Source organism: Myxine glutinosa, chromosome 6 (genome assembly GCF_964187855.1).
Source record: "Myxine glutinosa chromosome 6, kmMyxGlut1.1, whole genome shotgun sequence".
In the NCBI taxonomy this organism is placed as follows: Eukaryota; Metazoa; Chordata; class Myxini; order Myxiniformes; family Myxinidae; genus Myxine; species Myxine glutinosa.
The window spans coordinates 98,932,544-98,945,598 of NC_136266.1; the positions used below are offsets into that span (position 1 = coordinate 98,932,544).

At 44.8% G+C, this 13,055-nt stretch overlaps 1 protein-coding gene across 3 annotated transcripts in view; it reads left to right on the forward strand.

The window, feature by feature from the left end:
• Nucleotides 1–13,055, forward strand: part of MORC2 (MORC family CW-type zinc finger 2) — a 277,672-nt gene that overhangs the window by 92,308 nt on the left and 172,309 nt on the right. For all 3 annotated transcript variants that reach the window (XM_068120516.2, XM_068120518.2, XM_068120517.2), the window contains exons 13-14: nt 8,049–8,131; nt 8,241–8,326. In XM_068120516.2, coding sequence (XP_067976617.2) covers nt 8,049–8,131; nt 8,241–8,326 — 169 coding nt within the window. The remainder of the gene's footprint in view (nt 1–8,048; nt 8,132–8,240; nt 8,327–13,055) is intronic.

Sequence of the window (13,055 nt, forward strand, 5' to 3'; positions counted from 1 at the left end):
GGAAGGACACAAACACAACATTTGAGAGCAGGGACATCGAGAGAAATTAGGGAGGGGGAGGTGGGGGAGGTATAAAACATGGGCATTGCAAGGACTTCCAGAAAAAGTTGGAATTTCAAAAAATGTGTGTGGAGTGAATTAGCGGGGGTAGAAAAGATCAAGGTTTTGGATGGGGGAAGATAAGAGATGGTGGTGAACAGCTGTTTTAAAGACCTGGAGGGAGGAGTGGGATTGAAGAGAGTGAGGGAGTTTGTTCCAGAGGCGGGAGAAAAGGGCAGTTTAACCATAAGAGGGTTGCTGGCAGATCTTGTGCGACTTGCAGGAATATTAGGGGGACAGACCCCAAAGAGAGCTGGGGGAGCAAGGCCGGAGAGGAGTCGGTAGAAACCAGAAAGGCCACCAACCTGCCTGCGGTCAGTGAGTGAAAGTCCCTCGGAGTTAGCTTCATCGCAGGAGATTCCCAATGATTCTGAGAGCTTTGGTTTCAACCGTGAATCCGAGCTAGGTGTGAGGCAGGAGCAGCCCAGAGGGGGGAACAGTATTCCATTGAGCTGTGGATGAAAGCCTTGTATGTGGTGAGGAGCTCAGGTGTGCCAAGGAAGGACTTCGCACGACGGAGGATGCCCAGTCGGCGACTGGCTTTGGAGGCCAGCTTGGAAATGTGATTTTCCCAAGAAAGGTCATGGCAGATAGTGAGACCGAAAAGCTTGATCGACAGAACTTCTTGGAGAGGATTGTTGAGAAAGTAGATGGGAGGGTTTTCCAGTCGGTCTTTTCGGAGAGACATAGTAAGAGTGTTAGATTTGTCAGGATTGAAAGACATGTTCCACTTGTTTGACCAGTCTGTGATTTTGTCCAGGTCTGCAGAGAGTGAGGAGGCTGCAAACTGCCGATCTGAGGGATGAGGAATGGAGTGGCAGAGAGTGGAGTAATCCGCAAAGAGACAGAGAGGATTTGCCAGAGAGTCGGAGAGATCATTGATAAAAAAAAATATATATATATATCACAGGGCCCAGAACACCACCTTGGGGAACTCCAGCCAGAACAGGAAGGGGAGATGAGAGAAATCCATTCAGGACCACACGTTGCCTATGAGCAGAGAGGAAGTCCGCAAGCCATGATTGGAGATTTCCATGGATACCATAGGAGGAGAGTTTGGTGAGCAGAGCTGGGTGCCAGACCGTATCGAAGGCACGTGATATGTCAAGGGAGACAGCTCTGATTTTCTGTTTGGCATTGAGGACCTCCATCCATTGTTTAGACCGCAGAAGCAACATGTCCAGAGTAGAATGACCTGGTCTGAATCCAAATTGATGATCAGAGATCAAGCCATTGGAGAAGAGGAAGAATTTGATATAAGAAGCAATGATGGATTCCATGACTTTGCTGATAATTGGGAGCAGGCTGATTGGTCTGTAGTTGCAAGGAACTGTTTTTGCACCTTTTTTGTGTAAAGCGGTAATGTTTGCTGATTTGCAAGATGCTTGCAGATGACCTTGAGCAAAAGAGAGGGTGAAAAGAACAGAGAGGGTGAGATAGAGCGGCAGAGCAGGATTTTAGGACCCTTGGGCTGATGCCGTCTTGTCCAGTTGCAGAATCAGAGTCGAGGTTTGACAAAAACTTCACCTTGTCAGGAGAGAAGGACACAGAGTTCAGGAGCAGTTGGGTTCCACTGGGAGAGGTGGGAACAGAGAGAGATGGGTTTGGGACACAGGATTTTGAGGCAAACACAGAGTTGAGGCATTCGGCTTTGTCACGTGCAGTGTCAACTGTGTAGCCATTTGAGGTAAGGGAGGGGATGGAGGGGGAACAAACACCACAAACGGATTTGACCAGACACCACCAGGATTTGGAGGAAGGAGACAGGTTTGAGAGTTCAATATTGAGTGTGGAGAGATAGTGCTTCCTGGCACTCCTGAGGGTAGACACACACTTGTTTCGAGCTTGGTGGAAGGAACTGAGATTGCCTTCAGTTGGATTTGCCTTCCAAGAGGCAAAGGCAAGTTGTTTCAGGGCAACTGCCTCACCACAAGATTCAGTGTACCATGGACGGGAGGAAGGGTAAGACAACTGAAGACGAGATGGGATACATCTGTTCATGAGAGAGAGCAGTTTGCTTTGGAAGAATTCCCAGGAAGAATTGATGTCAGAGGCAGTAGAGATGGGAAACCAGTCCAGATGATTGATGGCTGCTTGCAGACCGTGCCAGTCAGCCTGAATGAAATGCCAGACTCGGCGGCGCTGAGGAGGCTCTCTGAGAATGGCCAGAGAGATGTCCACTTTAACAAGCACATGATCAAAAGAACCGATTGGAGCAGAAGAAGAGCAGCAGACATTTGCAGTGAAGTTTGTCATAACAAGTCTAGAAGAGAAGATAATCCATTGACTGAGATCCGGGTCTGGAAATTGACAGATTGTGTCAGTCCCAATGAGTCGCAGAAGTCCTTTGCTGAGGTGCCATGGCTGGTGAGAGAGGAACCCACACCCAGCCAGCTGGCATGATGACAGTTGAAGTCGCCACATATGAGGAAGAGAGAGTTTGGCTGAGTTGATAGAAGTTGGTCCATGTTGTCTGACAGCGAAATGTAAATGGAGTCATCACTGTTTGGAGGACGGTACAGAACACATATGAACCAAAGGTGGGAGCGGAGAGGAAGCCGTAGCCAGAGGTACTCCTGGGGGTGGGGTGGGGAGAGGGCAGTGCAAGGAGAGTGAGGAAGAGAGTTTTTGATAAAGATAGCCACCCCACCACCAGGACGAGGCTCAGGTCTATCATACCGGAGGAGGGAGTAACCAGGAAGAGATATTAAGGAATCAGAGACATCTTGAAGGAGTAAAGCTTCTGTTAAGCAGATCAAGTCTGGATTGTCAGAAGCAACCTGAATGGAGAGATCAATCAGGTTTGAGCGATGGTTCCGGATGTTTGAGGTCCATACCATTAATGAGGAGAGAGGGGGAGCATCGGGTGCAGGGGAGGGGAGGGATTGGGTCAGATGAAGGATGAGAGGGGGAGGTAGGGAGAGCAGTTGATGGAGTGTCAGAGATTACAGAAGAGTTACAAGAAAGGGAAGAATGAGGAGGACGAAAGGTTTGATGGTGATGGGATGAGGCACAGTGAGGGGTTATTTGAGGGCGGGGGGGGGGGGGGCAGAGGAAAGTAGAAGGTTGGGGGAGGTGGAGGTATGAGATAGAAGGGAGACGAAGTGGGGAGGAGGCAGCTTTGAGGATGAGGTGGGAGGGGGGAGAATTTGGGAGGGATGGTTGGGGGGGGAGATTTGAATGGGAGGGGCAAGGGGGGAGTTTAGGAGAGGAGGGGCAAGGGGGGAGATTTGGAGGGGTGGGGCAAGGGTGGAGTTTAGAAAGTGGATCATTAATGAAAGACGCACATTTATAACAATTTGGGTTGATTGTGATTTTCAAGTTAGCGATCCGTTTAAGAACGATGGAGGTGGGGTGGAATGAATGTGAATTTAGAGCATGTAGTGATTTAGAATTATAAGACATTGAATATTTTTTTGAAATGGAATGAGTTGGAGAGGAAATTGAAAAAAGCCTTTTAAATAGGAAGAAAAACAGCGTGTTGTAATATACCACTGAATAAAACACTGCAGGGCAAAGTTTAAACATATTTAAACAGAACCGTGAAGAACAGTCTTATATTCACAAAAATACCAATGGGGAGAGGGAGCCTATACTAGAGGGACAACCATGAGTCACGTGAACAGGGGAAAAGGTGGAAGGCAAGGAGATAATGGGGGTTGGCCGAGACAGCGCACCTGGACAGAAGCACACGATGGGACACTTCACACATGGAGAATGGGAAATAAATGTTGTTGTTTTTTGTTTTTTTTGGGGGGGGGGGGGGGGGTGTGTTAAAACGTTAGACAAAGAGTAGATGTTCGGGGAAGTTTGGGGGAGAAGGGAAAAATCTAAGAACCGAGCAAAAACAGCGAAGGAAGAAACAAACTTCGACGAGGGACCGGGGAAGCCTGAGGCAAGGCCGCACACGCCCGGCAAACAAACAATTAATTTATGAATGATTAACACCGAGAAACTTCCAAGGGACACACTATAGGTTCACACACCGAAAGATAAATACAGTTTCCACAAAATACAATTGTGAGCAATGACAACTTTAACAAGTACACATACATTCAAAGTACACCGCCCCATGCCAAATAATTAAATATGCTGCAGCGCGGCATTGCCGGGGCGCCTCCGGCGCCCGGCAATACCGCAGTGCAGCTCATTGAGGCTGCATTGGGAGGGAGAGGTGTACACTAATTGATTGATTAATTGTATAATTAAAATCAATAAAAGATTATCACAAAATATTTTCATAATCAATTGGCTAATCGCATAACTAAACCAGTAGTGCTTCATCCGAAGATGTATCTTTTAGAAATTTAATTAAATAAGTCATTTATAAAAAATTAAATAATTAATTGATTACTCAATAAATAATTAATCGATTAATCAATAAATACTTAATAGATGAAATGATTAATCAATAAATCAAAAATATCCTTGATAGCCACATCACTTGGTCACTCATGTCCAAATATTAGCTTCCCAGCTCAAAAGGTGCCTGAGATATTGGCCAAATGAGAAAGAAAATAAATAAATGATTAATAATGAAAATAAATAAATAATAATCATAAAAAAATTAAATTATTAATCAATTTGGTCAGAGAACACATAAACTACCACTATTTCATCAGAATCTGTAACTTAAAAAAAAAAATTTTTTTTGTCATTAATCGAATAATTAAATAATTAATCGATTAATTGATTAATTAATAAATCAAAAATATCCTTTGCAGCCAAATCACCTGGTCATTGGCATGTCCAAATATCAGCTTCCTAACTCAAAAGGTGCCTGAGTTAATAATGGTCAGAAGATAAATGAAATTTAATTAATTAAATAAGTACTTAATTAAACGCTAATAATTAAATAACTCCTCAATTAATTGATTATTCAAAAAACAAAAAATACCGTATTTGACAAAGGACTTGCTCACTACTGTGCCGAAATTTCAGCTTCCTAGCTCAAAGGATGGCTGAGATATCGTCCGGACAACCAAGAAAGAAAACAAGAAACCAGAGTGAAAACTGAGTACTCTCTTTCAGCGTGCGTCACTGCCGAGCCCCCTTTGGTGCCCGGCAATGACGATTTGCAATGCCTGGAGATGGCATAGGAAAGGAGCGGTGTACAAAAACGTGGAGAACGTGTACAGCTTCCAAAATCTGTGCCGTCACCGTCAAGATCTCGCGAGATCGCAAGATCGCCGCCACTGCAAAAAAAAAACGACAATGTTGGCTAATAACAAATTTCTGCAATGACAGAGTACTTTTGGTGCCTTCTGGCATAACAAGGGTTCACTGAAGATCATACTCTTGTGTGTTGCAAAGGCAAATAGTCATCGTGGCACCACTGTTCATTGACTACAAAATGGACTTAATGATTTGACTAATATACACTTCATATCATTAAACAGCCTGCTCAGAGGCCAATGCCCAAATGTAATTTCTGATTTGCGATAAATACGTACAAAGAAAATTAGTGCAGCCTGATTTCACAAAAAATTAAAACTTCTCAAATACATGTATGTCTTATAATGTACATGTGCATGACTGCATGTAAATGTGTTGGAATGCATTACTCGTTGCTCAATTTGACTCATGGTCATCATACATGTCATTATGAATTCCTACTCCAAATCAGTCAAGCAGATCTTCATCTACAACTTCATGTTCTTCCTCAGTCACTTGTTGGTTGCTACATTCAAGACATTTGCACAGATCTGTGCACGTCATTTTATTTTTGACACACTCACATTGTCTTTTATGACATTTACCCTTTCTGCATTTACACTTTGGTGATGCAATCAGATTGTTTGGAGCTGGTGGCAAAATGCCCCACTTGATAACCAGCTCTCCGTTGTCCATGTCCCAACCATGCTGGGTTGTGTTTGGTACATTCATAAACTGCTGGAGTGCTCTCCTGTTAATTGCAGCTTGATAGTTTGCTCTGTTGATGTGCTACTCAAGTGAGTCTTGATTTGGTGGAAGTGTGCTCTCAAACTTGCACTCCATCCTCAACATGTTGTACTTAGTACATTGACATCATCCACTCCTTTGTTTCCCATGTACAGAGTGCAAACACATCACATCCATGACCTTGCACCAAAGGCACTCCAATATTCTTTGCATTGTAAACCGTGGAAATAGTGTGATGTGGGACTGACACAACTTTGAAAAAATTATTTTTTAAATATTATTGGAAGGTGAGATACAACAACCACCTGAACTCACTAAAATAATCTTATTATTAATAATAGAGCAAACGTATATGGTTATGTTTGTTTATATGCGACCAGAACGCCTTCTTCTTCTTCAAAAAAAACTAACACCCAAAACACAGTCCGTGAACGCTTAATTACGTTTAGACTGCTGAGACCCCTCAGACCTTTGACGACCCTTTAAGTCCCCCAAGACCCTTAATACCACGAAGACCCAAAATACCCTGAAGACCCAATATACCCTTAAAGGCCCTGAGGATCCTAAAGACCCAAAACACCCCGAAGACCCAAAACATCCCAAAGACCCAAAACACCCCGAAGACCCAAAACACCCCGAAGACCCAAAACACCCCGAAGACCCAAAACACCCCGAAGACCCAAAACACCCCAAACACCCCGAAGACTTAAAAGACCCAAAACACCCCGAAGACTCAATAGACCCAAAACACCCCGAAGACTCAAAAGACCCAAAACACCCCGAAGACCCAAAAGACCCAAAACACCCCGAAGACCCAAAACACCCCGAAGACCCAAAACACCCCGAAGACCCAAAACACCCCGAAGACCCAAAACACCCCGAAGACCCAAAACACCCCGAAGACCCAAAACACCCCGAAGACCCAAAACACCCCGAAGACCTAAAACACCCCGAAGACCCAAAACACCCCGAAGACCCAAAACACCCCGAAGACCCAAAACACCCCGAAGACTCAAAACACCCCGAAGACTCAAAACACCCCGAAGACTCAAAACACCCCGAAGACTCAAAACACCCCGAAGACTCAAAACACCCCGAAGACTCAAAACACCCCGAAGACTCAAAACACCCCGAAGACTCAAAACACCCCGAAGACTCAAAACACCCCGAAGACTCAAAACACCCCGAAGACTCAAAACACCCCGAAGACTCAAAACACCCCGAAGACTCAAAAGACCCAAAACACCCCGAAGACTCAAAAGACCCCAAACGCCCTGAAGACTCAAAAGACCCAAAACACCCCGAAGAACCAAAAGCCCCTGAAGAACCAAAACACCGCAAAGACCCAAAATACCCTTAAAGGCCTAGAGGATCCAAAACACCATGAAGACCCAAAAGACACCGAAATGGTCAGATTCCTATCCCTCTGTGGTGAGGCCTGTGGAGCGTGCCGAGTCACGCCAGTGTTTACAATGATGAAGCTAAATGGTTTTACTCAAAAAAGTTTTTTTGTTTTTTTTTGTGTTTTTTTAAAGAGAACAAAAATTTTTTTATTTATGAGAACTCTCAATCTCACTGGTGAGATTTCTGGCAAGAGGGCAATGTTCAAATTTATTCATCAAGTGGGAAACATCTGATTTTCCTGTTTTTAATCACAGTATCATGAAGTTTGATGTCGAGATATTAAAATTTACAGCTAATTTCATTATTGGATAAGAAATCAGGACAAACGAGCAATTTTTTAAATTTAGATCTAATTTTGTACAGTGGTCAATATAAGTTGCAGTTATGGTGCATGGGCCTTATGCAGTAGTTTACGCAGTTTGAAACAATAAACATGCCAACCACCAGTCTTATTTTCTAATTTAAATATAATTTTATGTTAGTGCTTGCATAATGAGTAATCCATATCAAACATAGGGACTAATTTTGTATTCGGTCAATGATTTGAAAGTAGAGAAGAGTTGATGTTGAAGGTGGAACAATGTTCTTCAATCTGCAACAAAGATTGCCAACCATGGTTATTTCTTGTGACGTTTCACATGCAGCTGAAGAGAAGGCACGGGAGGCGGATAGCAAGGCACGAGACCTTGCGCGGAAATTGGAGTCCAGTACTAGCAAGGATTTGAGGGTAATTACTTCATTAAGTTCTATTGTTTTGCATCCACGTGGTTCCTTGCACCACTTTTTGAACCACTATCCCTGTTTTTTTTTGTTGTTGTTTTTTCATCATTATGCAGTTGCAGTTAAGACAAGCCCAAGACATTGCGTATCAATTGCGGTTGGAGGTGGGAGAACTGCGGAAGCAACAGCAGCAGTGGCAGAAGTATGTTTGCTTTGAAAGGGGTTTTTTGTAAGTTTGGAAGATTGTTTTATTCGGTTTGGAATATTGTTTTTATTGTTGAAAGTGGCATAATTGTTAGCGCATCCACTCAATCTGGGAGGTCCGCAGTTCTATTGCAACCTCAGCCGGGTCATATCAAAGTCTTTAAAAATGGAACGTGCTGCTTCCTTACTTGATGCTAGCATTTACATGAGAGAGCTCTGATAAACTCTGTGGGTTAGCAACCATGGATATGAAGAAATTTCTCCTTGATTGCTCTGCTGAGTGTGGAGAGAAAACCGACGTCAGTAAAGATTATTGTGGGTGTATTATTGTGGGAATAATTTGTGGGATTGTGGAAATAACAAGAGAAACCCCCCCCCCCCCCTTCACATGCCTCCCCCCCAAAGCCCTCTCCCTCCCACAGATGTCTCCATGTCTCTCGGTCCCTGCTCTCAAATGTTGTGTTTGTGTCCTTCCCCCTCTCTCCCCATCTTGTCTACCGCTCCCGATGTTATTTGTTTTATGTGTCTGTTTGTCTTTCTGTGTGATTAATGTTCGCTCTTTCACGAGCCTCGATCTTGTATACAAAAAAAAAAAAAAACAAACAAACAAAAAAAAACAAAAAAAAAACGAGAGATGGTGGTGGACAGCTGGTTTGAAGACTTGGAGGGAGGATTGGGAGTTTGTGCCATAGGCGGGGAAAAAGAGGACTGAAAGAGTGAAGGTGAGCAGAGAGTCTTGGTTTTGGCAGTTTCACCAGAAGAGGGTTGCTGACAGATCTTGTGCATCCTGCAGGAATATTTGGGGCACAGAGCAAAGACAGAGCAGGGGTTTCAAGGCTGGAGAGGAGTCGGTGGAAGACAAAGACTACCAACCTGCCTGTGGTGAGAGAAAGAAAGGCCCTTAGAATTAGCTTCATCGCGGGAGATACCAATGATTTTAAAATCTTTGGATTCTACAGTGTAAAGCCGAGCCAGGTGTGAGGCAGGAGCAACAGCCCAGAGGGGAGAGCAGTACTCCAAGCTGTGGATGAAAGCTTTGTATGTGGTGGTGAACTCAGTAGTGCTAAGGAAGGACTTCAACGATGGTGGATGCCCATATGGCGACTGGCTTTGGAGGCCAGCTTGGAAATGTGGTTTTCCCAGGAAAGATCATGGCAGATAGTGAGACCCAAAATCTTGAGTGACAAATTATTTGAGAGGGTTGTTGAGAAAGTCGATGGGAGGGTTTTCCCGACGGTCTTTATGGAGAGACATTGTGAGTGTGTGAGATTTATCAGGATTGAAAGACATGTTCCACTTGTTTTACCAGTTTGTGATTTTATCCAGGTCAGCAGAGAGAAAGAGAGTTGTCTGTAAAGTGTGTTGTCTGTCTTATCGGTTTATCATCGAGTTTATTTCATCAAATGTTATATTTTGAACACGAGTACACCCACTCCCTCTGGGAGGGAGCGGCAAGAAGGGTCTTGTCATTATTATATTATCATGTGTTACTCATGATGAGGTACCCCGAAAAATGTAATCGATATAAAATACAAATTATTAGTAAGGTTTAATCGAGCCCAACAGCACGCACATACGCGTCTCTCCAAAACAAGTGTTGCATGATTTTTTAATGGCCCTATTTTGGGGTTAATTAATCCGTAACCGTGTGACGAATCGGCTCGTTCTGATATAACCGTGACGGAGGCAATCATGGATGAGAGGTGTCAAGTTAATCTTTTAATAGCGCATTAAATGTGTTTCCCAATTGTGCTGTACATATTTGAAGAGTGCTTCAAATGCGTGTTTCCCAATCGGCTCGTCACAGGATTTTAATCACAGGTTGTGACCAGTGTGGTCATCTTGTTTACTTGTGGTTGGGATGCTCCATGAAATGACTCGTTATTTATTCACGTTAACAGGGCCTTTGTCCAAGGAGATGGAACCCCCTGGGGAGAGGGGATATTATTCGTACTAAGGAATATTGTTTTGTAATAACATTCATATTATCCTGTTATCATTAGTGTTATTACCCCGCGCACACAAAGCGAAAAGTGAGGTTATGCAATTGGTTCATGTCCGTCTGTCCATCTTATCAGTTTGTTATTGAGGAATAACGTACGTGTGTGTGTGTGTGTGTTGTGTGTGTGTGTGTGTGTGTGTGTGTGTGTGTGTGTGGTGTGTGTGTGTGTGTGTGTGTGTGTGTGTGTGTGTGTGTGTATATATATATTGTTGCGGATCGTCCGTTCCCAATACAAAGGGGGGTTAAACCCCCTTTTTCCCCCTGGGTCTTCGTGTCTGCGAGGCCGAATCGCCACTACCGGAGCAAACGTAAAAAAGGGTATCGGGGACAACTTCGCACGTACCTTTAACACACGCTGCCACGAAAGTGGGGACCGAACCTCGCACAAGCCACGCTTAATCGAGTACGCCCGTGCGGTATGCGTATCACGTGACTCGTGCTGTTACTTTTATGGAACCCGATTCGAGCGGTTCTATTCGTACCGTGCGAAGCCAATTGATGGAAGGGACAAGAACGGTCAAATCAGAGGAAGAACACAATTTATTATTACTGTACAATGATCAGGATAAAGGAAAGGGGACACAGCGCAGATGCTTAACAATGTTAACTTATTCCCCAGACAAAGGGCCCACTCACTCACACGGGGAAAAGAAGAGAAGAAGTTCGCGCGCCAAGTGCGCTTTGCCGTCGGTCGCTCCTGGGCAGCTCGCCCGGCGTGGCTCTCTGATGTTCACGGCACGTATGCAGGCGAAGGCAGGCAGGAGGAGATTGCGCGTCTGTGGCCCGGCACGGGGCGTCCTCTCGAGCACGCGATTAATACAGCACGGGGCACGGGGAAAGTTCGTGTACAATCTCGATCACCGCAATTCAATGCCCTCGTTCGGTGGTGCGGTTCTCGTGCGTGCTCAAGCTCAACCCAACTCCAATCACTCTCACAGGGGCTTGAGCTCGTCTCACAGGGAACTGTAACTCAGCACTTGAACTCATGATACTCTCCGGCTCTTATCTCTCATCTCACCTCTTCTCAACTCAACTCTTCTCAACTGGGGGGGGGGGGGGGGGGGGGGGGTTTCGGAGCAGGTTATATGGCCCTGCCCCAGAGTCTCACTTGAATGTTCCAAACCCCGCCTCTGGTCGTCGTGGTTGGCCCCTCCCCTTGAGCCCTAATTGGCGGCTCGTTCCTTACCGGCCACATCCTGCAGTGCCTCCCTTCGGCCTCGGTAGACTTGTTCAGGCCTGCCACGTGGCATGCTATCGCCAAAAGAACCGCCCTACGCACGGACCTGCTCAACGCAAAACTAAACACAGGAAAGGACTACGCTTACATTCACTAAGAAATAACTGAACTATCGCGAGGCTTCATGTTGTGGTGCGTCTCCTACGAGGGGGAATTAACCTCGATTCCAAAACCACAACACTATATATACAGTAATACCCCGGTCTACGTCATTAATTGGTTCCATAAGCCGTGACGTAACTCGGTTTTTGACGTAAACCAGGCCTAATGTCTTTAAAATGCCTTAAAATGAAGACAAACACCGTAAAACTAGAGTAAATAACTGGAGGAGGTTGCGGCTTCGCAGCAAATTTGCAAATCCATGCACATGTGTACATGCACACGTCGATCGGTTCGTCGACGCCGGATGCCGGCGAGGTTCCCGACGAGGCACCCCGGCTCGCGGCATGACACGGTCGTTCGTTTCACATGGGCCATGGGCCATGGGGCCTGACCTCGTCGCGGACATTGCACACTCTGCACGGTGACGTGACGTGACGTCTGCCACGGACGGTCGTCCGAGCCGGCATCGTCATGTTTTGCCGTTGCCATGTTACGTTGGTTGTTTTACACAGTAAAGGAACCTTTACACAGTGAAGGAATAATCGCAAAAATACCAGCGAAAGGCAAAGCAAGCACGCGACCGCAGCACAGGACAAAATGCATATGGCGTCGCCTTTGTATTGAATGAGAACCAGCAGCTTTGCATACGTACAGTACAGTATACTGTACGTACATTTTAAAATATTTTAAATGTGCTTTTTATTGTATTTTAAATTGATTTTTAGCTTCTTTTATTGTTAATTTATGTACTATTTTATTTATTTTAAATATATTTTTAAGGAAAAATTTAATTTTTTCCACGTCCGTAGGAGTGACGTAAAGTCGCACATAATGACGTTCGCTGAACTGAAATTTACTCTAGAAGAGTGGCGTAAAGTCGGATTTGACGTAGGTCGAAATGGCGTAAAACGGGGTATGACTGTACATATATATATATATACACAAACACACACACACACACACACACACACACACACACACACACACACACACACACACACACATATACACACACACACACACACACACACACACACACACACACACACACACACACACACACACAACAAGCTGATTTGATTGTGGTTCAGGTCCGGATCCTGATCTTGCCTATCGGTGGGATACAAAACGTGAACTATTCAGGCTGGCGGAGGTTTGCGCTCTCCCGAGTGGTGTTCTAGTTTCTTTTTTTTAGCCTCGCCAGAGGAGAGGGTATTGCATTTGAGTCCGTTTGTTTGTCTGTTTGTCTGCAGAGAATAAATATGATTTTGTCTGCAACCGTTGGTCCGATTGACAGGAAATGTTCACCATAGGTGCACCTCCTCCTGTAAAAATTTAATGATAACTATGACGTCATGTGGTATGGGCACCATCTTGGAAAAACCG